The sequence below is a fragment of the Podarcis bocagei genome (genome assembly GCF_964188305.1).
Source record: "Podarcis bocagei genome assembly, chromosome: 3".
Taxonomy (NCBI): Eukaryota; Metazoa; Chordata; class Lepidosauria; order Squamata; family Lacertidae; genus Podarcis; species Podarcis bocagei.
In genome coordinates this window covers 53,112,515-53,136,020 of record NC_138127.1, presented here as the reverse complement: position 1 = coordinate 53,136,020, position 23,506 = coordinate 53,112,515, and the positions used below count along the sequence as shown (strand labels likewise).

At 40.7% G+C, this 23,506-nt stretch overlaps 1 protein-coding gene across 15 annotated transcripts in view; it reads left to right on the top strand.

Annotated features, from left to right (window-relative positions):
• The window catches only part of SYNE1 (spectrin repeat containing nuclear envelope protein 1), a 285,408-nt gene that overhangs the window by 215,391 nt on the left and 46,511 nt on the right, over nucleotides 1-23,506 (top strand). For all 15 annotated transcript variants that reach the window (XM_081187166.1, XM_081187171.1, XM_081187169.1 and 12 more), the window contains 15 exons: nucleotides 3,021-3,176; nucleotides 3,650-3,820; nucleotides 4,809-4,942; nucleotides 5,774-5,978; nucleotides 7,197-7,379; nucleotides 8,402-8,548; nucleotides 8,879-9,033; nucleotides 10,064-10,211; nucleotides 11,550-11,644; nucleotides 14,050-14,284; nucleotides 15,485-15,679; nucleotides 16,134-16,259; nucleotides 16,742-16,897; nucleotides 19,109-19,267; nucleotides 19,583-19,749. In XM_081187166.1, the coding sequence (XP_081043292.1) occupies nucleotides 3,021-3,176; nucleotides 3,650-3,820; nucleotides 4,809-4,942; nucleotides 5,774-5,978; nucleotides 7,197-7,379; nucleotides 8,402-8,548; nucleotides 8,879-9,033; nucleotides 10,064-10,211; nucleotides 11,550-11,644; nucleotides 14,050-14,284; nucleotides 15,485-15,679; nucleotides 16,134-16,259; nucleotides 16,742-16,897; nucleotides 19,109-19,267; nucleotides 19,583-19,749 (2,432 nt within the window). The remainder of the gene's footprint in view (nucleotides 1-3,020; nucleotides 3,177-3,649; nucleotides 3,821-4,808; nucleotides 4,943-5,773; nucleotides 5,979-7,196; nucleotides 7,380-8,401; nucleotides 8,549-8,878; nucleotides 9,034-10,063; nucleotides 10,212-11,549; nucleotides 11,645-14,049; nucleotides 14,285-15,484; nucleotides 15,680-16,133; nucleotides 16,260-16,741; nucleotides 16,898-19,108; nucleotides 19,268-19,582; nucleotides 19,750-23,506) is intronic.

Sequence of the window (23,506 nt, the reverse complement as noted above, 5' to 3'; positions counted from 1 at the left end):
TGCATTATGCACTAGCTGCAGTTTCTGGGCTGTCTTCAAGGGGAAACACACCTGAAAGACATTACAGTAATCCTGGCATGATGTCGCTAGGACATGGTCAGCTTAAGCCAGGCTATCCTGGTCCAGGAACAGCTGTGCTTAGAATCCAGGTTGGAATCCAGAAGCAGTCCCAGACTAAGAACCTATTCCCTTTGCATTGAAAGGAGGAGGTTGAAACCTCTTCCAGATACCTAATTCCCAAACATGGCAACCACCCATTCACAGCACCTCTGCCTAGCCAGGATTCCTCTTCAGTTTACTGGCCTCCATCAGGCCCATCACTACTTTCAGCAGGCTGGGTGTTGCTTGGCCCTGACACCCCTTGCTCCTTTCCATCCCTCAATTTTATGTGGCCATGTCTCTATTGTGTCTCAGGCATAAGCCGTGACGTATTTGTTCTGTTTTCACTTTCTAGCTATAACTCAATATGGCAATAGATCATTGGAATCACCCCCTTAATGTTGATAAAGATATTTCATTCCTTAGCTCTGACCTAGATTCCAGATCTTAGCTTGGCTCTGTCGGTGTAATTCAATATGGCAGTAGATTGTCTGGATCACTCTCTTATGTTGATAAGCTGTCCCATTATTTAGCTCTGACCTAAATTCAAGACCACCCTGAATCCTGTAGACCTTTCCGGAACTTCGCATATGTGCCACTAGACTGAGGTGAATGTTTTCTATACTTTGAAAACTAAACAATTCTCTCAAGGACCAGATTTTCTATTAAAACATTAAGATATTTCTATTTTAAGTGGCTGGCAAATAGCTTACATCACAGTATCAGGAACAGGGTGGTATTCAGGATTTTCAATTATTCTCTTTGATTTTTGAAATGAAGGGAAACATTTGTGTGTGGGGGGGGTATATTTTTGGTCATCTGGTAGCCTAGATGAACAGAAAACCTAGTCTTGAGTCTTTTTAAAGAAATGTTGTCCTGACAAATAGCAAATTTGTTTTTAAAATATAACATTTCAGATCATGTTGGTCTACCTTAATTATCAAAACGGCACCTATCAAAAAATGAGGGGTGATACCTTTTTTCATTGTTTAACATGATCATGATGATTATTTTAACCTAGTAGGTTGCTTGTCATCCTGTATAAGTAAACCTATGACCAATCACAATCACTAAGAATTTGTTTTTGACTTGAGATGGTAAATAAATAAAATTGTGACACTACATTAATGCTTGCTTGAAACAGGCTGGGTGGATTGCGCTGTTGAATTTGGATCCGCATTTCAATGTGGATGTATTTGTTTTCTTTCTTTTTTCCACACTACAATACTTGCAGTGGGATGTCCATTGAAAACTTCGGCCCACTGTCTGGGCAATGACATTGTGTTTCCTTATACCTTCTAAGCCATGGCTGCAGATAGGTGCCAAAAACACATTAAAGAGTGGAGTTTGCAAACATTTCCCAGTCTCTCTGCAAATGACAACTTTCATGGACCACAGGAAAATTCAGCACAGTACTGTGCATCTGGTTGGCCAAAGTGGGAGCAGGATGGTGGACTAAGTGGGCCTTACGTTAAGCTGCTCCTATGTTCTAAATTTAGATGTGCCTAACTTTCTATGGCCGCATCCTTATTTTGCTACACAATGCGATAACCACAAAGTATAATTTAGCGCCCAGATGTTTTGTGGTAAACATCTAGAACCTCATCCAATTTATTGTCTTTATGTGACAGTGCACGATAGAGACACCCACAAACCAAGGTTTGTACTTGGTTTAGTGAGGAGAGAGCTTAACCATGAGTCATGATTCAGATGGCATAGTAAGCCAAACTTTAACTTGGCTTAAAGTGGCATGGTAGCAAAAAGGACAAGAGGAGCAAACTAGCTGCAAGCTTCCTAAGCCACAGCTTGGCTTAGCGTGTCACACAAACCAGGCCATATTTTGGCAGGAATTTGTCTGCTAAAAACCCAAAGGAATCATTTTTCTAAGTCTTTAGACATGAGTGATATTCAACTTAGTTATACTCAGAGTAAATTCATTGAACTCAATCAGCATAAGTTAGCCTTACGTCTTCTGATTTTAATGGGTCTACTCTTAACACTACCCATTAGAGCAATGTAATGCAAATGTTGCAATTCCTATATTAACTGCTGATAGATTGCATTCAAATTTTCCTCAAATAGTTTAGGAAAATGTCTGCAGTAAATCAGAAGCAAGCACGACACTTTAATTGAGTTATGAGATTGGAAAGATGAAAGTATTTCTCTTCCAGTATTTTTGGCATTTGGTGCATTTTTCTTTCCTTTGATCTCAGGCCAGTTTAAATTTTATTTATTTATTTGAACATTTTGTTGTAGACCTCAGTGTAAATCTAAAAGAGAATATGTTAACCATTAAACCATTCCAAAATGAAGAGTGAAGCATTGGTCTGCCAGGAAATAGGAAAAAAGTGTTTTATACTGAGAAAACAGAACTGGAACAACTTGTCAAAAATGTTGCAATCGTAATTTTATTTAATTGTAACTTTATATTTTAACAGCAAATATAGGTAATATACAACCTTACGAAAGACTATGCAGAAGTCTTCTTGTGATTTCTAGTTATGGGCCATGTGCAATCTAATTAAGTGACATTCAGAATCGCATTCAGAATGTGATGATTCTGAATAAACACAGGGTGGTATCCAGTGCTACTGTTCCACTTGTATGATGGAACTTACTGTTTCTTTCCTCTTCCTTGTAACTCCAGTGGGTTAGGAGACTCTCTGGAGTGGATTTGGGAGGTGTGGGGAGGAGGAGTGGAAAGGTAAGTCCATACAGCATTTTATACAGCCTATTGTTTTAATTAAAAATAATTGAAATGGCAATATGTGAATCATTATTTATGGTGAATCTGTTGCATTAGAGAGCTGTGCAAATTCTCCACCAGATCTTTCACTGTTTATCGGGAACTGTTAATGCTTTTGACATTTGAGAAAGTTGAAAACCTAAAACAAAACCATGGTCATTTGTATTTCTTTCAGGAACTTGAACAGCAAATAAAAGCTAAGGAAAAGGAAGTTGAGAAAGTGGAACAATGTGGCCTTTCCTTGATACAGAATAAAAAAGAAGAAGTTTCTGTTGTTGTCATGAACACACTTCAGAAACTAAACCATTCTTGGGCAAATTTGGACCACATGGTAAGCAAGTATGGCTGCATTTATGAAGAGGGGAATTTTAGCTCAAAGAGCAGCCGGTTGGAATTTATGCATGTGTTGCTGCAGTTTAGCCAAGGAATTTGATTCACTTGTGTAGAATATATGTAGAGCTTTTAAAACATTTTACTCTGTTTGGATTGCAACTCATCTTACAACACAAAAGAATATATAGGCTATTGGTTGGATCCAGATTTTCCATGATGAGGAAGAGGTGACCCTTGGCAATTCTTCCTCCCCACTGCAGACCCCTCTGCCTCCTGAAAATCTGCTCCATATCAGCATGATAGTGCTGGTGGCTGCAGGGGACGGGTGTGTGTGTGTGTCAATATTAGACCAGAGAAAATAATAAAATCTGAAATAGTAACCTTGTCTTCAGAATGATTTAAACCGGCAGCAAATGGCATTTATACTTTCCTTTTTTATTTATTGTTTGGTTCTGTTTCTTTTTCTGTCAGGTTGGCCAGCTGAAAATATTGCTGCAGTCTGTCCTTGATCAGTGGAACTCTTATAAAGCAGCTTATGAAGAACTGAATAGTTACCTGATGGAAGCCAGATACTCGCTATCTCGCTTTCATCTCCTTACAGGTTCCCTGGAAGCAGTGAAGGTTCAGGTTGATAACCTCCAGGTAAGGACATGAGCATCCAAGCCTTTACTGTATTTAGGAAAGTCGGGGAAATTTCCAAACTTTGCAGGGAAGCAAATTATTGCCAATTGAAGCCTTTTAAAACTGTGCTTAAAACATGGCAAACTTGTTCTACAGTTTTCTTCATTCAGTGGTGCTTTAGGATTTCAACACCTCTTAGCACCATTTTAGTTCCTGCTAACAGGTTGCCAGATGTGACTCTGAAAAGAAAATGTAAAACTTTAAAATCAAACTGCAATTAAAATGCCTGCTGGAATAATAATAAAAAAATCTTGAGTTGGTGCTGGAAGTTCAGTAGGTAAAAAGTAAAAAAAAGGGGATCCATAAAAGGTGAAGTCAGACATACCTATAATCAGATGCATAGGGGAATCCATCATCAGCTCCCCATACCTGGGAGGAGGGCAAACCAGGTTGGAGAAAGAGGACCTGTGAACTCAGAGCTGGAGCAAGCTGGGCTTGGTTATGCGGCTGTGGACTTGATAGGCAACCCACAAGACACTGGGAGGTTTATATCCTCTTATGTGGCTCCTACCCCTTTCTGGTTATCTGCTGGGTCCCACTGTACATATGCTCCTGTGCTTCTCCTCCTGAGTAGACCTTGTGGTGAATTCCTCTGACTGCTTGGGAACAGCATCATCATTGGCTCTGGACTTGTTGCTAGGCCCAATGCCACCTTTGCTCCTGGGGAGAAGTGGGAAAGTCTAGGATTGAGGTGGAGTGTGTGAGGCTGTTGTGGGCAGGCAATGTGTTTCAGGCTGTTCAACTGTCTGACAGCAGTGGCACGAGAGGTCTCTACAGAGGCCCACTCCTCTTCTTCCGACGTAGTCTCTCTGGAGTCACATCAACTGGAATTCGAATGGGTAACTCCTGCCTGTGAATAAATAACATAGTGATTTATTATTCCATGTCTTCCTTCCTGGTTGCAATTGCACATTTCTTACCACTTTAATCTCTCTCCCCCTTTTTAAAGAACTTGCAGGATGAATTGGAAAAGCAAGACCATAGCTTACAGAAATTTGGATCAGTGACCAATCAGTTATTGAAAGAATGCCACCCACCTGTCACAGAAGTACTTAACAACACTTTGAAAGAAATGAACTTGAGGTAAGAAAGCAAACGTATTTTTTAAACGTAATCCCAAATAGGTATCTGAAGGGTGGGAGGGGCAAAACAAGCTTGCAGGTTCCTCACATAGTTTTACCTTAATCCTCCCAGCTCTGTAAGGAAAACCCGTTTCTCTCTGAGCCAGTATAACTCTAGGCTGTTCAAGTCATCTGTATAAAACAGGCAAAACAAAAATATTTTTCTGATACCATTTGAAACGTTAAATAGTTCCGGTATAAACCAGAAGCTTCAAAGCAAAGTAGACACCCAAATCCAGTTAAATTATGGTTTCAAACACACACACATTTCTAATAAACCCCCTTGGAAGTCGTGTGAGTTAGAGTACCCCATGAGAGAAGATTGTGATCAAATTTTAATTCTGATCTGCTAGTTTACTACATGTTTGTCTTTTGAATGTGAGTAAACATTCACAGGTCCTTCTATCTGCAATATGGTGTCCAGAATTATACCTCCTTAGCCTACCACTTCATTCTACATGATGTTTTTGGTTCTTTTCTCCACATGTAGTTTTCAAATGAAGGGTTTCTTTAACACCCACACCCCTACATGTCTCTTTTTTTAATTACTTTTTTCTGGAACAAAACAAAGGTCATCATAGAGTTATGAAGATTGGCTTCAAAGTCCATTAGTCAACATACTTGGTGTTCCTTTTTTCAAATTGTTTTTGTGAGAAATAGCCAAATTGCCATCTGATTCATGCAGAAGTTTTGAAACCCAAGATGAAGATGTACTCAAAAGTTCTTCCATAGTCTATTTTGTTTTCTCTCTGTGAGCTCCTCTATCTCACAATCCATTGGTTATAATCACTAGGTGGAACAACCTTCTAGAAGAAATTGCAGAGCATCTGCATTCCAGTACGGGTCTGCTTCAGCTCTGGCAAAAGTACAAAAACTATTACACACAGTGCTGCTCCACAGTTCAGCAGTATGAGGACCGAACAAATGAACTTCTGAAGGCTGCAGCTAGCAAGGACATTGCTGATGATGAAATTACTGCTTGGATTCATGATTGCAACGTAAGTTCAGTAAACTGAAGGCTGTGCCATTAGTCCACACTTTTAAACTGCAGCAAGGTCCCTAATGTTAAATACGCAAGGAGTCTTAAAAACTAGCTGAATACTGACAAGGGAACAGATGAAGTGTTTCCCTTCTCTTCCAATACACCTTTACCATACTCATTCTTCCCCCAGGCGCCAGTCCCTGATCCTCCATTCAGACCATTGCCAATCATAGACCAAGGAGATCAGCTTTTCCAAAACATTTCCCCACACCAAATTTGCCCTGAGACCCTAAGGTATTCCCCCAAATAGCAAATTGGGAGGTTGAGATAAGGTTGCTTATTGCCACCTTACCCCTGAACCCAGATCCTTTTGATTGCTACATCTTCATAGTCCTGGGACTGTGTTATTGCCTTCCCTGTTAATGATGGCTGCACCACCCAGTGAATAGGTTTTCAAATCCCCATGCAGCCATGAAGCTCACTGGGTGAACTTGGGCCAGCCATAGCATAACCTACTTCACAGGGTTGTTGTGGTGGTGAAATGGGGAGGAGGAGAACCATGTACACCACCTTGAGCTCCTTGGAAGATAAAGGTGGCATATAAATGTATGTATGTATGTAGGGGACGCGGGTGGCGCTGTGGGTAAAACCTCAGCGCCTAGGACTTGCCAATCGCATGGTCGGCGGTTCAAATCCCTGCGGCGGGGAGCGCTCCCGTCATTCAGTCCCAGTGCCTGCCAACCTAGCAGTTCGAAAGCACCCCCGGGTGCAAGTAGATAAATAGGGACCGCTTACCAGCGGGAAGGTAAACGGCGTTCCGTGTGCTGCGCTGGCTTGCCAGATGCAGCTTGTCACGCTGGCCACGTGACCCGGAAGTGTATGCGGACAGCGCTGGCTCCCGGCCTATAATGTGAGATAAGTGCACAACCCTAGAGTCTGGCAAGACTGGCCCGTACGGGCAGGGGTACCTTTACCTTTACCTTTATGTATGTATGTATGTATACATGAATGCTTGCCTGCAAGGCAAGGAGCAGGTCCCTAGGACTCACAGCCAAGATGGTCAATACCATTTTCTTCTAGGAGAGCTAACACAGCTGTAACAGTTTAATGTATATTGTTTTATTATGTTGAGGTCAATGTCAACATATTCTAAGTTCGATAATATTTTGCACTATGAAAAATCACCCCTCAGAAGCTACTTGTATGCTGTTATTAAGTATCACAATCTCTGCAGGACTTGCTTAAAGGCATGAAGACCGTACAGGATTCTCTGTTTGTCCTGCATGAATTGGGGGAACAGCTGAAGCAACAGGTGGACTCTTCTGCAGCAGCAGCTCTCCAGTATGGTCAAGTCTCTCTGAACCAGAATTTATCATCCTTAGAACAGGCTCTGAGCAGGCAGCAATCTATACTACAGGTAGGAAGACCTTACCACACACTTACAGCTCCTTCTTTCCCAGTACCTTCCATTGCTCACATAATTCATGTAAGTTTTTAAGTTGATGTTTTGCTGTGATTTTAATACTTCATTGGCAGCCACCCAGAATGGCTGGGGCAACCCAGTCAAATGGGTGGCATAAAATTATTACTATTATTATTTTTAAGTTGGGATTGTCGTACTGCCTTGTTTAGGACATGATAATAGTAATTATCACTTCTGCAAATGAAACCAGCTTTTGCAGAATAGCATTATTGTCACATTGTTTTAACAGTAGTCACCATATTGAATGACTGGTCTGAAAGTTTTCATCAGCAACCATGTCTGCAATGAATGACACAAAAACAATGATATTTGGTCTTTATTTAGCATTTTGCTCTTATTGTGACTAAAATGATCACTTTATGGATGAGTTGCCCCATGGCAACAGGACAGATGTCTGTGGAAAAGGAGGAAAAGTCTTTGTGCAATGTATGGAGCTCATAAGTTGCCGCATTATTATTATTTTAAGGTTTTAATTAATTATGCATGAAATAGGAAACAAAACAAATAAGAAGGAAAAAAACAAGAAAAGGGTAGTATATAGATTCTCTCAGTTGGTAAAATATCAGGGTAGGAGTGCATGAGGAGAAACGAAAAAAAGAGCCGATAAGAAGTCCATATTTATCTAGCAATCTAGCCAGTACTTGCTTATAGCTCTCTGTATAAGTTAACTCCACCTCTAAAAGCTGAGCCATTTAGTTTATTGTTCTCTCCCAGCTTGTTGAAACAAGATATCTGCTGTTTCATTCTCTCTCTCCCTCTCTCTCTCATCTCCACTTTTCTTATAAATAGTTCCTGCATGAATAATGCCTTTGAACGCCAGAAACTGTGATTATTCCATTCTGATTCACCCAAGCTGCAAGATTTGCTAACATACACTGTTACTGGTAGACAATTAGTCAAAAGAAACCCACATTTCATAATTTATGACCTTTCCTTTCCTTTTTTTCTAATCCAAGGCTGGGGTTCAAGATTACCAGACATTTTCCAAGAGCCTAGGAGGACTAGAGGATTGGATAAAGCAAGCTGAAGAAGTGCTAAAAGAACAAGACCCAAGTAGTTCATCTGATCTGTCCACAATACGGAATAGAATGGAAGAGCTTAAAGTGAGTTAGGACAGAAGCATGGATTTTTTTTTACTTGCAAAATTTGTTTGATACTAAAGTATGTTTAATGAGAACAAACACTTCAGGGAACCTTTTCCCAATAAAGTAAACTGTGAGTTGTTGTTTTCCAGCAGAACACAAGGATTTAAACTGAATATGTTTTATTGTTGTAATGGATGTGTCTAAAATCTAAAATTGTGCTAAAATATGAAAGGCATCTTACATGAATATCCATAAAAGCACTGATATGTATGTTCATTCTGGTTCTCTGATGATCAGCACCCTAGCCCATATGCTCTGATTACTTCTTTGTTCCCTGTCACTATACAGCGCCAGATGTTAAAATTCAGCAGCATGGCACCAGATATGGATCGTCTGAATGAGCTGGGATATAGACTACCCCTGAATGATAAAGAAATCAAAAGGATGCAAAATCTAAATAGGCATTGGTCCATTATTTCGTCACAAACCACAGAAAGATTCAGGTGGGACAACTTATAAAGGACCAAAGTTTTAACCTGGACTGAATGGAGGTTTAATGTAGCATGGTTAAATAAATTTGATGTTTCCAGGCTTGGTTTTTAAACTTATTCTATAGTTTCATAAGACTGGGAGAAATTAAAAGTTTGATGGATTCAACTGTGTTCCTGAAAGCAGAATAATCTCCATTAGTCTTCCCTAACCTGGTACGTTACAGATATTTTTGGACCACAACTGTGCTAGCTGGGGCTTTTTATAATCCATAGTATCTGGAGGGTACCAGGTTGGGAAAGCTAGTTCTGCTTGTTTCTATAAAAATGTGTTGTCGTGCTGCAGTTTGGCTGCCAACAGGTGCTGCTGCAAACTACAGCATGACAACACATTTCAGCACAAATGAAAGATTGTAGATGGGCAGCCCAAGCAAACTTTGGAGGGGGCAGCCGCAGCAGGCTGCAGCAGCCCGCCTCCCCCTGCCCCAGCTCAGCTAGTTCCTCTGCCTGCCAACTTTGGGGCCCTGCTTGAAGTGAGCAGGGGCACAACCCCATGTGTGTGTGCACACAGCGTTAGTACCCGTGGGAAGCTTGAGAAGACTCATTCCTGAAATTGCCCTCCTGTACCCACTTACCTGACAGTAATCTCCTGTACTTACTAGTGAATTATCTGAAATAGCAACAATGAGCGAATCACTTCATTTATTGAAACAGAGGTTGCTTTGCTAAACCAGTTCTTCCAAAATGAAGGTAGCTGTGGGTTTTTGTTTATGAACTAAAGGCACATTTTAAGTGGGGAAAACATATTCTTCTAACATTCAAACTAATGAAATAAGCAAGCAGAAATGTGTGTGTTTATTTACTGTGGTAGTTGTTTTAAATTAATTTTTATGTACGTACTTTTTCTTTTTAAAAAATACCCAGTATGAATAAATAAATAATCTCATTTAGGCCAAAGTGAAGTGAAATGGCTCCCTTAAGAACTGCTGTAAATTTGTTTTAGCAAGCTCTGAGGTGTTACTGAATCACTCTTTTATCCTTGCAGTAAGCTGCAATCCTTCATGCTGCAGCAACAGACCTTCCTAGAAAAATGTGAGACTTGGATGGAATTCTTGGTTCAGACGGAACAGAAATTGGCTGCTGAGATTTCAGGAAACTACCAACTTCTTTTGGAACAGCAGAGGGCGCACGAGGCAAGTTGTAATGAAAAAATGAGCAAACTGACAATCCAATCTGTGGCTGGATTGATCAGTGGTTTGTAGATTGCAACCACTGCAACCGTAAGCGTTTGTTGTTCAAGTGTTAGGTTTTGTCATCTTCCATACACCGGGTTCACGTCTCCGCTCCTCCACATGCAGCTGCTGGGTGACCTTGGGCTAGTCACACTTCTCTGAAGTCTCTCAGCCCCACTCACCCCACAGAGTGTTTGTTGTGGGGGAGGAAGGGAAAGGAGAATGTTAGCCGCTTTGAGACTCCTTCGGGTAGTGATAAAGTGGGATATCAAATCCAAACTCTTCTTCTTCTTCATTGTAGCAGTCAAGTGGGCACATGTGGGGCAAGGCAATCTCCTAGATAAACTGGTCCCAAGTTGTTAAGGGTAAATATATTATGGGGTACATTACTTCCTTCAAATCCTTGTATCATCTATAGGAGATCTCATTTTGAGTATATATAAAAACTTCAGTTAAATAGATGGCTCTGTCTGAGTGTTATTTTTTTCCACAGGGTGACATTGGGAGTTGGGTTGTTGTCTCCTGTTGTCCTCACTGTTGAAAGGTCATAGACTGAACTGGCATATGCAGGATCCTGGGATATTTATTTTTAAAGTGGGTGGGAGGGACATAATGCCTCAGTAGGTCAGTAACTGAAGCCCTTGGTCATTTTTTTTTAAAATCTATCAGGCTAAACATGCTAATATATCATTGCATATTCCTTCACCTGTAATGCGATTCTTCTGTCTCCATTTTTAAAGTCTTCCATTGTGGAAAGCTAACAGTGGAGCTTATTGCCACCAGAGGTCTCTAGGGAACAGGCTGTAAACATAACGAGGAATGCTCAGCCATGCTATCTTAAAAGTTGAAAAAGCAATGTGTTTGTTTGTGTTTAGAATACAGTATGCTTCCAGGGTTTTTCCCTTTAAAATGAAGTTTCTTCCCCCTACTTGAAATGTGTTACAGTACTTATACATCATAGAAAGCAATATACTATCATTAATATAAAAACAGGATTAAAAATTTGGTGCTCTCAATTTTCATGGCATAGACCAAATAACTTGAAAACCACAAAAAAACCCCAGACACTTTGATCCTGATTACTTAACGAGTCATCCAGGCTTTGGGAAACTGTACTTAGGTCAATTGGTACCAATAACCAGTTACTTTGTTTGTTTAGAGGAGTCTATTAAAAAAGCTGAATTCTAAGAATACTGACTAAGTGGAAAAATTGTTTTGGAGCCAAATGCTTCAGTGTCCTTAAGCTTATTTGATTCCCCCCCCCTTTTTTCCTTCTTTTTTAAACTTCTAACATGCTAGCTATTCCAAGCAGAGATGTTTAGTCGGCAGCAGATTTTACATTCCATCATCATGGATGGTCAGCACCTTCTTGAGCAAGGACAGGTGGATGACAGGTAAGAATGTGCAGAACTTGACTCTTTATAATTCTGCAGAATTTTTCTCTGTTCTCTGCTCTACTCAAAGTATCAACCACATAAAGTGCAAAATTTGTTGGATTTTCTGAACACATGCCTCTGTGTTTTTTCCTCTGAAAAAGCAGTTGCTCGGTTAGCAGTAGGTCAGCACAGGACTGCTGGCATTTTGCACACACAAATGTGTACACACTAATTCCAGCTACACCACAGTTTCCATTCTGTTTTGCTGCACTGAAGCTTCCACATCCAGCTGGTGGGTGGGCTGAAGGGTTTTGTTATTGATTTGTTCCCCCTGCTTTCTTGTACAACCGTTTGGACATCCAGCTGCCAACTGTGTTCTTCTTCAAATGAAAGTTAAATTGGATAGTTCATTCAGAAGAATAGCCTGGGAAATTGTCCACAGCAGCAGATACAATATTCAGATTATTGTAGTATACCTAATGGTAGCATTTCATTTTTCCTTCCAGTTTAATGGTATCCTTATTTGTGCTAACACAAATTGCCAGGAAAAATAGGCTCCCCCCTGCCTTTTCCTAGAAGAACTTTCTTATAACCATTACAACTAGAATACTAGAAGAGCCTTCTGGATCAGAATCCAGCCTCCATGGCCTGCAGAATGCCCCCAAGCAGAGTCTGAGCACATTAACACTCTTTGCACTTGGGATTCCCAGCAGCTAGTCTGTAGAGACATAGTACTTCCAACTGGAGGTAGTACACCCCCATGATAACTAGTAGCCATTGACAGACTTATCCTTCATGACATGGTCTAATCCTCTTTTAACACTGTCCAGTTTTGTGGTCATCACTATCTTCTCTGGTAGCAAATTCCAAAAGTTTAATTATTCATGAAGAAGTACTTCCTTTTGTCTGTCCTGACTTCCAGCATTGAGCTATATTGGGTGATCCCAGGTTCTAGTGGTGTGAAAGAGGGAGAAAAGCTTTGGGGGTCCATTTTCTCCACACCATGCATAATTTAATTATTTTATATTCCTCTTACTCAACTGAAAAGCTCCCATTGGTGAAACCTTTCCTCATAGGGGAGTTGCTTTCTTAAGGATGTTAGCTGGGTCCTGTGTGTTACCATTGTTGATCTAGTAGTCTGTCAGTAACACCTAGGGCTTTTTCTCTTGATACCACTGTTGGCCACAGTTCCTTGTATTCCTCTCCTGGAAAAAGTTAGTTCAGGCACAGTGATCTGAAATGGTATATTTTATTGTTGTAAGCTTCCATGGAACCTTATGGTAAAGGGTGAATAAGAAATAAAACAAAATAAATCTTCTACAGTGAAGACAGCTACAAATATTTTTTTTCCTCCTTTAGCATCCTTTTGGACTCCCTTTACAAAAGTCCAGTTGACTCTCTAATGAAGGTGAAGTTGGAAGATGTGGGAGATGTAAATGCTGGGTTTAAGCTTCTTGGGCACTGGGGAAAAAAATATTAGGCAACAAAAGTTCTTCTTGAATGCTGCTTTTCTTTCTGAAGTAGTGCTATGCCATTATTTTTCTTCAGTTCATTATTGCGCTTTTTAAAAACTGAACTTTGTAAGAGATCACAGTCTGACCAACTTTTGTTTATCCCTCTTTTTCCTCCATCTTACTGATATGTACAAGCAGTTGTGTGCATTACCAAGCAGCACAAAAAGGAATAAATTTCATCAAAATACTATTTTTCAGCTTGTGCTTTGTCAATGTACTTAGGTGATTGTTCATGTCAGTTACTCAGATGGAAAAATCAGAAGTGACCAGGAGGAACTGCTAGCTGCGGCAAACTTTGCATGTGTTGATTTCAAAAATTACTTTTGACATTCTTAACCTTCAGTCAGAAGGAAGATGGAGCAGAGTGAACCTAAAGAACAGTCACAGGGATGCTTTCATCTCTAGAGTGTTGAGGAAAATGCACTTCAGTAAAAATGTTTCTCATAGAAAAACTCTGGTCTAGACAAAACATACAAGTGTTTATATGCTGATAAATACTTAAGCCAAGATGACTAAATTGCCATGTCTAGCAATAAAATGGAATATATGTATACAGGACATATCAGAAGCCTGGTGGAATTTTGCGGTCTTTATAATCTTACCCTTGAACTTTGTTTTTGTTTGCTCCTCATCTGCCCTCATTGATTCTTTCAAAGAAATTTGCAGATACTCTGTAGTATCACAACGAAACCTTAGAGACAAAGGTACTGGCTATTCCAGCTGCCTTAGCTTTAGCTCCTCTGATCACACCAGAAGTATGATAATAAGACCTTAGAATTGGAGCTCTGACATCAACCAATTTTTGTTAAATTAAAGCATATCATGTTCACAGACACTACAGTTTTTGGAAGCTCTCTTGGTGCTGTTTGGCTGAATGAATCCTTCATTTTGTGCCCTTTCTTCTTATAGGGATGAGTTTAATCTGAAACTGGCCCTCCTCAGTAATCAGTGGCAAGGGGTGATTCGCAGAGCCCAGCAGAGGCGGGGCATAATTGACAGTCAGATTCGCCAGTGGCAACGCTACAGAGAGATGGCAGAGAAATTGCGCAAGTGGCTGGTGGAAGTGTCTGGTCAGACAGCAAGTGGGCTGGGCAATGTTCCTATACCACTGCAGCAGGCTAGAGCATTGCTGGATGAAATGCAGGTAAACCTTGGCAGGCCCTTAAAGTTATAAAACTGGAATTAAGTGCAATTTTTGCTGTAAGTAAAAAGTGAATACATTCATCAGTTGTAGCCGCAATTGGTATAAAATACATACAAAGGATATCATATAAAATATCAGCCTAGCATCTGGCTGATTCCCCATTAGCCATACCTAATTGCTGCTTATTCCCCAGATTTGCTGTGAATGGCTTGTTCCAGGTGCACTTCTTTGGTGTACATCTTTAGGGAGTCCTTGAACCTTAATGCTCACCAGCCAAATTCAAATCTTATATACAGATTCATAGTGTAGATAGGTATGAAGTATTGGGAATTTGTAGTAACTGGGATAAAAGAAGACAATGAAAGGAGTCTCTCCTGCAGTTGTGCTGATAAACAGTAAAAGAAAAGGATAATAGCTCTAAAGTTCTGAAACTGAATATGGGGAAAGGGAAGGGAGGCATCAGACATTGTTTCTGAAGGGTAGCTGATGCTACAGCATTCCTATATTTCAGGCATCCCCAACCTTCCGCCCTCCAGATGTTTTGGACTACAATTCCCATCATCCCTGTCCACTGGTCCTGTTAGCTATGGATAATGGGAGTTGTAGGCCAAAACATCTGGAGGGCCGCAGGTTGGGGATGCCTGCTGTATTTTGTAAGGGCTGTATGAGAGAAACTGGGAAACCGATGTAAATTGCTGAGCATTCTAAGGAAGAGTGAAATGTAATTTTTTAAAAAAGGCTTTGCACATATTTTGGTAACACGTTTTCTAACTATCATTTTCAATATATGGGGTGGCCTCCCAGTAGTAGGAGGCATGTGTGTAGAGGGATAAAAGATAGAGGGGGGAAAGAGTTATTTTGGGAAAGATACGGAGAAAAATGAAAAGGATTCATAAAAAAAGAGAAGGGAGAGCAGAAAAGAAAGAGAGAGGAAAGAGAAAATAGGTTATTTTCCCCCTTTCTCCCATGCCCTGAGGAACAGCAAATGAAATTGTTGGTAGGTGCCTCTTTATTGTAGATACTACTAGTTCTTTCTTTGACACAAGGCAGGTAACTATTGCAAAAAAAAAAAATCTTCTTTAGATAAAAAGAATAAGAGTACTTGTAATAGTTTGGGATTTACAGTAGTTCTGATCCATCAAAGAAAGTATTGTGAAAAAAACCAGAATGATGCTAGAAGAATGTCACTGGTCTTCGCAGCTTAAAGAAAAAGTTCTCCTTCGCCAGCAAGGAAGCTACATCTTAACAGTGGAAGGAGGGAAGCAGCTGTTACTCTGTGCTGATGGTGAGACAGAAACATCCCTACAGTCTGAACTTTCAGAAATCCAGGAGTGCTGGAAATTGGCTAGCCTCAAACTTGAGGAACAGAAGAAACAGCTTACATTCTTGTTAAAAGTAAGTTTACTTAATGAATTCACTACTTCAAATAATGCTGTTTTATTATGCCTCTGTGAGAAAGACAAAGTCACTGACCCCAGCTCTGTCCATGTCTCTCTTCATAACTGCCTTCTCATATCAGGGGTTTGGGACCTGTGGCTTTTCAGGTGTTGCTGGACTACAACTCATCATCCCTGCTCATGTTGGCTGAGGTGGATGAGAGTTGGGAGTCCAGCAACAGCTAGAGGAACCCATGTCCCCCAGCCCTGCGTTATATAATGAGAACAAGATCTCATCTCTACTTTTCAAGATTCTTTGCAAACTAGTTAAAACACTTGGAGTAACTTTGAGGAAGCATTGGCCAATTGCATCACCCTTTTCTTTTCTTTTTTGCATATTCTCTGTATTCTTTCCTTGCCCGGATTCTGAAAATTACATTCATATTGTCTTTCCCCACACCCTCTCCCTTCAGGACTGGGAGAAATGTGAAAAAGGCATAGCAGATTCTCTGGAAAAGTTAAAATCATTCAAGAAGAAGCTCTCCCAGCCACTGCCAGACCATCATGATGAACTCCACACAGAACAGATTCGTTGTAAGGTAAAAACACTCCTGCATAAGGGACTCTGGCCCCAAAGGAGATGCTATATAGCTGCAATGGCATAAAAGTGGCTGCGGCAACCATTGTTCAGAAAATGAGGCAGACTAGCCTATACTGCTGGGCCACAGAGTCAAACCAGATGGGGGGGGGGGCTTGATCAGATGTCCCAACATTTCAAGTTTTGCTTAAAATCAGGCCTTTAGAAGGGCTCCAGTTTTGATCAGATCAACTGTGCTGGGGGAAGGATGTTTCAAAGCCAGAATGTTTGAATTGAGCCAAAGAACCAGAACCCAGATACTTGTTTTTTGCTGCTATTATTTAGGATAGGAAGCTTTTGATAACTATTTTTATTTAATTATAATGATTTAATGTTAGAAAAGAGTTTCTCTTCTATAGTACTGCACAGAATCACCAAAAGCAAATAATAAAGGTGTATTTCTCAAATATTCCAATGCCTTATAGAAATTTTCTTCCAATCCAGGAGCTAGAGAGTGCTGCTGAGGGGTGGACAGATGATCTTGCCCACCTAGCTCTGCTGAAGGAGACTCTGTCCTCTTTTATCAGTGCAGATGATATATCAGTTCTCAATGAGCGCATTGAACTACTGCACAGACAATGGGAAGAACTGTGTCACCAGGTAAAATAGTATAATTCATGGGGGGGGGGCATTCACCATTAGGTTGCACCAAACCTTTAGGTCAGAGCAGAGAACCAGTGTGGTGTAACATCTGGAGTGTTGAGTTTAGATGTGGGAAATTTGGGTTAGAATTTCCTGCTCAACAATGAAGCTCTCTTGAGCAGCCTTGATACAGCTCCAGGAGCTGCTTGAAGGAAAGTTGGTGTGTATATGTGTAATAAAGAGACATAGTCCCATTGGCTGCAAAGCTTATGGGGTTGTCTTAGTCACAAATGGAGCTCTGTTGGGACTCTTTGTATGGACTTCTGTGAATAGACAGTAGACTTTCGTTGATATTGAATCTCAGCTACATGTGCCTGCTCCCCACCCGTTCCCTTTCTTTGTGTTTGTGTATCTGTAGTTCTGTTTTGTATAATAGTCTATTGAAATTGTTCAAAAATAAATGTATAAATGGGGGACGGGAAATACAAATGGGGCTTCCATATGATACTGCTCTGAATGCATGAACAGCATGCATAACAATTGTAGGATTAGTTTCAATTTTGAGTAGAAAACAGCATCATTTAAAAATAATAATAAAAAACCCTCTTAAACCAGTAAGCAACTTCCAGTGCAATATGAGAACCAGTAAGAAGTTACAGACAGTTGCACCAGCCCAGGAAGCCCCTAACTTTATTCATTCAATTAGAAAAAGTAAGGATTGACATGCTACAAACTTAGACTTACCAGCCTTTTGCCATCTGGTGGTTATACTGTGCGCTAGAGGAGAATTTACAAGCAAGGTTGCTAGAACCACACTTTTGCTAATGCTAGTGTGTGGAGAACCGCAAAAGGAAATGGGGTATCATTTCATCTCAGCTTAAAATACACAAAAACGGGGGCCTGCTGCAGTCATTTTATGAAGTGTTCACTTCCTCAGTGGAGAAGCTTATGTAAACTCAGAAGGAGCTGCACTTATAGAAAAGATGAAACAGCTGCAGTAAGTAGGATGCCGTTAGATTGTAGTCATACAATTGTCTTGAAAAATAGCAGGGCATTTTCTCTCAAGATCTTCTTGAATCTTCCTAATCTTCCTTTAGTCTACATTTTAAGATCAAAACAGAGTACTTATGATTTCATACGCAGGGGTCATCTTGTTAAACCAGACACCTATTATTTTCCTGCTGTACTATCTCCCCAAGACTTACTGCTTATTGCTTTTTTGATGTCATCCTTCATGTCTTTAGGTATGTTGGCTAGAAAAGGACAAGCAAATCCATGGGACTTGTGGCTTGTGGGCATATTACTTGTATATAATCTGGTGCCAATAGTGGCCATATTTATGGATTGAGTTGCCAATTTACTTGCATGGCTTTTATTTTTAAAATGCCTGTTGGGCAAATATAGATTAAATTATTAGTGTGAGCAGTAAAAGTATTTCAGTCTAGATCTGCAGTGACTTAAAGTTTGCCTCAGGTCTCATTTCAAGATGAAGTCTTCCTCACATGCTAAATGTTAAGATAATTTTTGTCCTCCCCCCCCCCCAAATTTAAAGTATGAATTCAAATAGCAACTCTCTGTTTCATATTAACTCAAGGCAAACCTAGACTGGCCTCCTATATTTATTTATTTTTATGTATATATGTGTGTGTATGAAGAAAAAATATATACCAGTTAATTAAAACAATCTCCAAGCAGTGTACATAAAACAATATAAAATCAGCAAATGTAAAATAAAACCCATGTATACATAACTAATTTATGTGTCTGGGTTGGATTACTGAAATCATTTTATTTTATTTTAGCAGGCATCTAAAACAGTATAGCAAGGGTGCCTGCCTAATGTCAATAAGCAGGGAGTACCAAGGCCTTGCTGCTGCCACACAGAAATATTGACTTGTAGGAAAGTTCTAGGACACCCTTTCAGCTTATATGGGGATGGCCTCACCTCAACACACCTAGGACAGTAGAACAGAGCCTGTGCACAATACTGAAGACTACAGTTCATCTTTGTGTGACCTCCAGTATTTGAAAATGCCTTCCTGACTTAAATGGGATTTGATCCAGAAGTATCCTGAGATTAACCATGATCATTAAGCTGTTAAAGGAGTCGTGAAAGGTTTTGTCTGCACTTCTCTCTTCAGTGCAGAAACACCTGTACGGCAGCTCAAGGACTCTGTTTTTGTCACAGTGTGATTTTATTTATTTATTTCCTTCTACAAATTTTTTAAGGTTTCCTTGAGACGGCAGCAGGTGAGTGAGAGACTGAATGAGTGGGCAGTCTTCAGTGAGAAGAACAAGGAGCTCTGTGAATGGTTGACACAAATGGAGAGTAAAGTTTCCCAGAATGGAGATATCCTCATTGAAGAAATGATAGAAAAACTCAAAAAGGTACAGTGCTTCTGAATTTCTTTTGTAGACCTTTCTTCAAACATTCTCAGTTTAGACAGTTACATTAAGCTAGGAAAGCACTTGGAAATAATCTAGTGTAATAATTTGTGTCTGTATTTTATTCTTATTATGTCATTATGTCATTGCTGCTAGGTAAGCAATAGGAAGGAACATTGTTTTTAGCTACTGTATGATTTAAATGTTCTTCAAGGCTTTGTTGAAACAAGCATTAAAAAGTACCTGTTTTTTATAGTCTTCAGCTGGAGGGTGTTGTGAATAAGCTTTATGATCTCTCTCAATCCCTCTGTCATCCAGGATTATCAAGATGAAATTGCGGTCGCTCAAGAGAATAAAGTCCAGCTCCAGCAAATGGGAGAGCGACTTGCTAAAGCAAGCCATGAAAGCAAAGCTTTGGAGATTGAGTACAAACTTGGCAAGGTCAATGACAGATGGCAGCATCTTCTGGATCTCATTGCAGCCAGGTAAAATAGATGCTGCTTGTGTTGATGATCATCACAGCAGGCTAAACACAAAGTTGAAGCTTTACCTTAACCAACCATCATCCTTCTTACTTACTGTCCTTCTTTCTTGGCATTTATTCTTCATGATCCATAGTACCTGACATATAATGTCTGTGTTTGTTTTGAAATTTGATACTGGCGCTCAACCTATAACTGCGTGTATTGTAAGGGTATCTAGGCTGCTTTCAGGCTGTGGCTTTTTTGCAGGTATGATTCAACTGTATACCTGCAAATTTAGGTTACACAATTCAAGTGCATCTGGGGCTCTTATGTAACAACCCCTGCCCCCCCAAAAAAATATTTTTTGTGGGTAAAAAAAAAAAGAACACAAGACAAGACAGTGCAGAATCAATCTGCAGTGAGCGTTTATTTTCAAAATGAAACCAGTTTCTCAAGAAGTGCTTTTAGAGACAAAACAATACATCTATTTTTTATTTGTTTATTGCATTTCTATACCACCTTTATATTCCAAGGATCTCAAGGTGGTGTACACGGTTCTTCTCTTCCCCATTTCATCCTCACAACAATCTTGTGAGGTAGGATAGGCTAAGAGATGGTGACAGTGACTGGCCCAAGGTCACCCAGGGAATTTCATGGCGGAGTGGGAATTCGAACCCTGCTCTCCCAGGTCTTATTCCAACACTCTAACCATTACTCCACACTAGATTTAGATTGTGTGTATGACTGCATAGGGGAAAAACAAGTACTCAGTCTTCATTGATTCTAGAATGAAAAGTGTGTATGCAGCTAGAGTCAGCAGTCTGGCTGTCATTGCTCTGAATCTTTGCCCTATGCTGTGCAAAACTCTGTAAGGTGTAGCCAGCCTTTCTCAAACTGGTGCCCTCCACATGTTTTGGACTCCTATGCCCATCAGCCCCAGTCAGCATGGCCCAACAGGCAGGGATCATAGAATCATAGAATTGTTGAGTTGGAAGGGACCCTGAGGATCATCTAGTCCAACCCCCTGCAATGCAGGAATATGGAGCTGTCCCATACGGGGATCAAACCTGCAACCTTGGCATTGTCAGTATCACACTCTAACCAGCTGAGCTATCCAACAGACAGTAATGATGGGAGTTTGTCCAAAACTTTTAGAGGGCAACTGGTTGGTAAAGTCTACTCTAGCCATTGTGGCCACTTTTACACCATTTACTCTCCTGTAAAGGTTTAGATTTTTCAAAGCAGATGCCAAGGCAGAGACATTAGTCTCATTATAACAGGAAGTGGTATTTCTTACAACACCTGTTTGGCTCCTCAGGATGTGGTTTTATAGAAAACAGTAGACCTAGAGCTGTACATGCATTCTGAAACCATTTTTGTTTATTTTGTACAAATGGTTTGCAGAACAGTGTCTCCAAATTTATCAATCCTATAAAGAGCAGTAGCTGGCCACTCAGTAAGTCCAAAGGCCATTTTTACACACACACACACACACACACACACACACACACACACACACACACTATCCTGCTTAGAATGCTTTCTAATGCATTCCTAATTTAACTAAATGAGTTGCTTCTATTTGGGTTCTGCTGCTTCCTCTCAAACCTCCCAAATGTTTTGCTCAATTTCAACTGTGTCATCACAGTTCAGCAGTTCATAGAGCACTGATCTGCTTTCATGAAGTCCTCAATGGTGGCTGCACCATTTTGTCAGGCCAGGGAGGCAGCTTCTCCCTCATTGCACCTTTACTGTCCATTTCCCCAGGTCAAGGAGGCTGGAGTTTAGATGAGAGCTGTTGTCTCATCAGTGAAGCAGCTCAGACTGGGAGCTTATGCAGGCACTGGAGGCTCCCCTGCTTCCTGGCTCTCAGCCAGGCCGCAACCGAAGCAGGTGTTTCCATGTGCCTGTCCCTCCTCCTGAGTAGCTCTGAAGTGCCTGCTGGCTGGTTGGATCCTTTGGCTCTTGGGGAACACTGCTGGAGGATACTGTTCTTTTTGTTGCCCCCAAGTACAGGCTTTATGTCACCTCAAGAGAATGAATGATAGCCATTCATGCCTAGAAGGAAAAAGCAAAGACAAAATGCAGTGGAGCTAATCCTATTTAGGTATATAAAGCATATCTTGTCTTTCTCAGCTATGCCCCACATTAAAACCTGGTTATTTTGTCTCATGGAACTTTTAGGAAACTCTCTAAGCCAGCCTAAATCTCTCCTTCACTGGGCAGTTTGCCCTAAGCAACCATCTATGGACCTAGAGAGGTTCTGTTTTTTTGTACCATGTATATATATATTTAAATTCCATTTCATAAGGAGCCTAACTTCAACATCTGGGGTGGGGAGGAACGAGATGGTTAGAGGCACTGCAACATGTATCTCTCTCCAAATATACATGGCAATTGGTCTCTTTCACTTCTAACGTGCTAGAGGGCAAGTTAGTGGTGGTGGTGAATTGCAGCTGGGGAGAGAAGGCTTAAGCCCCACCTAGCACTGGCTATTACCCATCCTCCCCGCCACTCTGAGGTGCCTTGTATTTTCTTTTTAGAATCCTTGGCATAATTGCTAATCACATAATCATTGCAACATGTAGTAAGGCCCTAAGCTTTAGAGTCCTGTTGCCAGATCTTGTGGCAGTAATTAGATGCTTTCCTTTGTTTATTTTGAAGCTGCTGCCAGTTTCTTTGTGTGGTCTCCACTCCTAGCGCTATGAGAGAGGGATTGTATCTCTTTGAACACGTTCTCGATATCCCATGCAACTTTGCAAACCTTTATCATGCAACCGTTCAATAATATTTTCTCTACGCTCATCTTTGCCATCTAACCCGTCCTTATAAGGAACCTATTGCAGTGCAACAAGTGGGTTATTTTGATTCCCTTCCCCCTCACCTTTTTGAGCAGGGGCAAGGAACCTCAGACTCGGGGGCTGAACAAGGCCACCCAGACCTCTTTATCTGGCCTTTGAGACTCTTCCCAGGCCCTTCACCAGCCTTCCTCAAATTCTTTTGCCTGGTCTGGAATGTGTCCTTGGACTGTGATAAGGCCTATCGCTTGCCTGGGTAGAGAAGTGTGTTTCTGTGTTCCGCTTTCTCATGGCTTGGATGTAGTCTACTGCACAAGGTGAAGGTCACATCTGTTGCTCCACTCACTTTTGCCTCCAGACGTTCCCACCACTGGCATGAGGGTGTTGTGGTCCTTGGGCTCAGAAAGCTTTCCCATGCCTGTGTTACGATACCTGTTTTTGAATCCCATCAGGTTATTTCACCTGTCTCCTCTTTCCTTGATTACCTGTATTTATATAGCAGTACACCTGCCTATGGAGATTAGTATCATACTGCCCCTTTACAGATATTCCCAGGTGGATAACAACCTTTATCCTTTGATTTTAATGGGAGTTGTAGGCCAAAAACATCTGGAGGGCCAAGGTTGAGGAAGTCTGTTTCAGAGGGTTGGCAACCCCTTTGGAACAGGGTGGGAGATGGCACAGGGAGCTGCAGGAGGGAGGAGAGGTCAGCAAAATACAATATTGGCTACTGAAATTGGATCAGCTCACTAACTCTGAATATTGGGATTCTAGGTGATGAAAGGTGGTGTATAAAAATAAACAATACCTCATAGTAAATTTTATTTTCAATTCCTTTCGTTGCAATTGCTAACATTGAATTTTTCCTTATATATAATATGGTCTGCACAAGCACCTATTCTGGCTGGGGATGTACAACTTTCCATCCCGAAAAAGGTGGAAAGTTTCCCCCCAAAAGCACTTGAGAAGTACCCATTCAA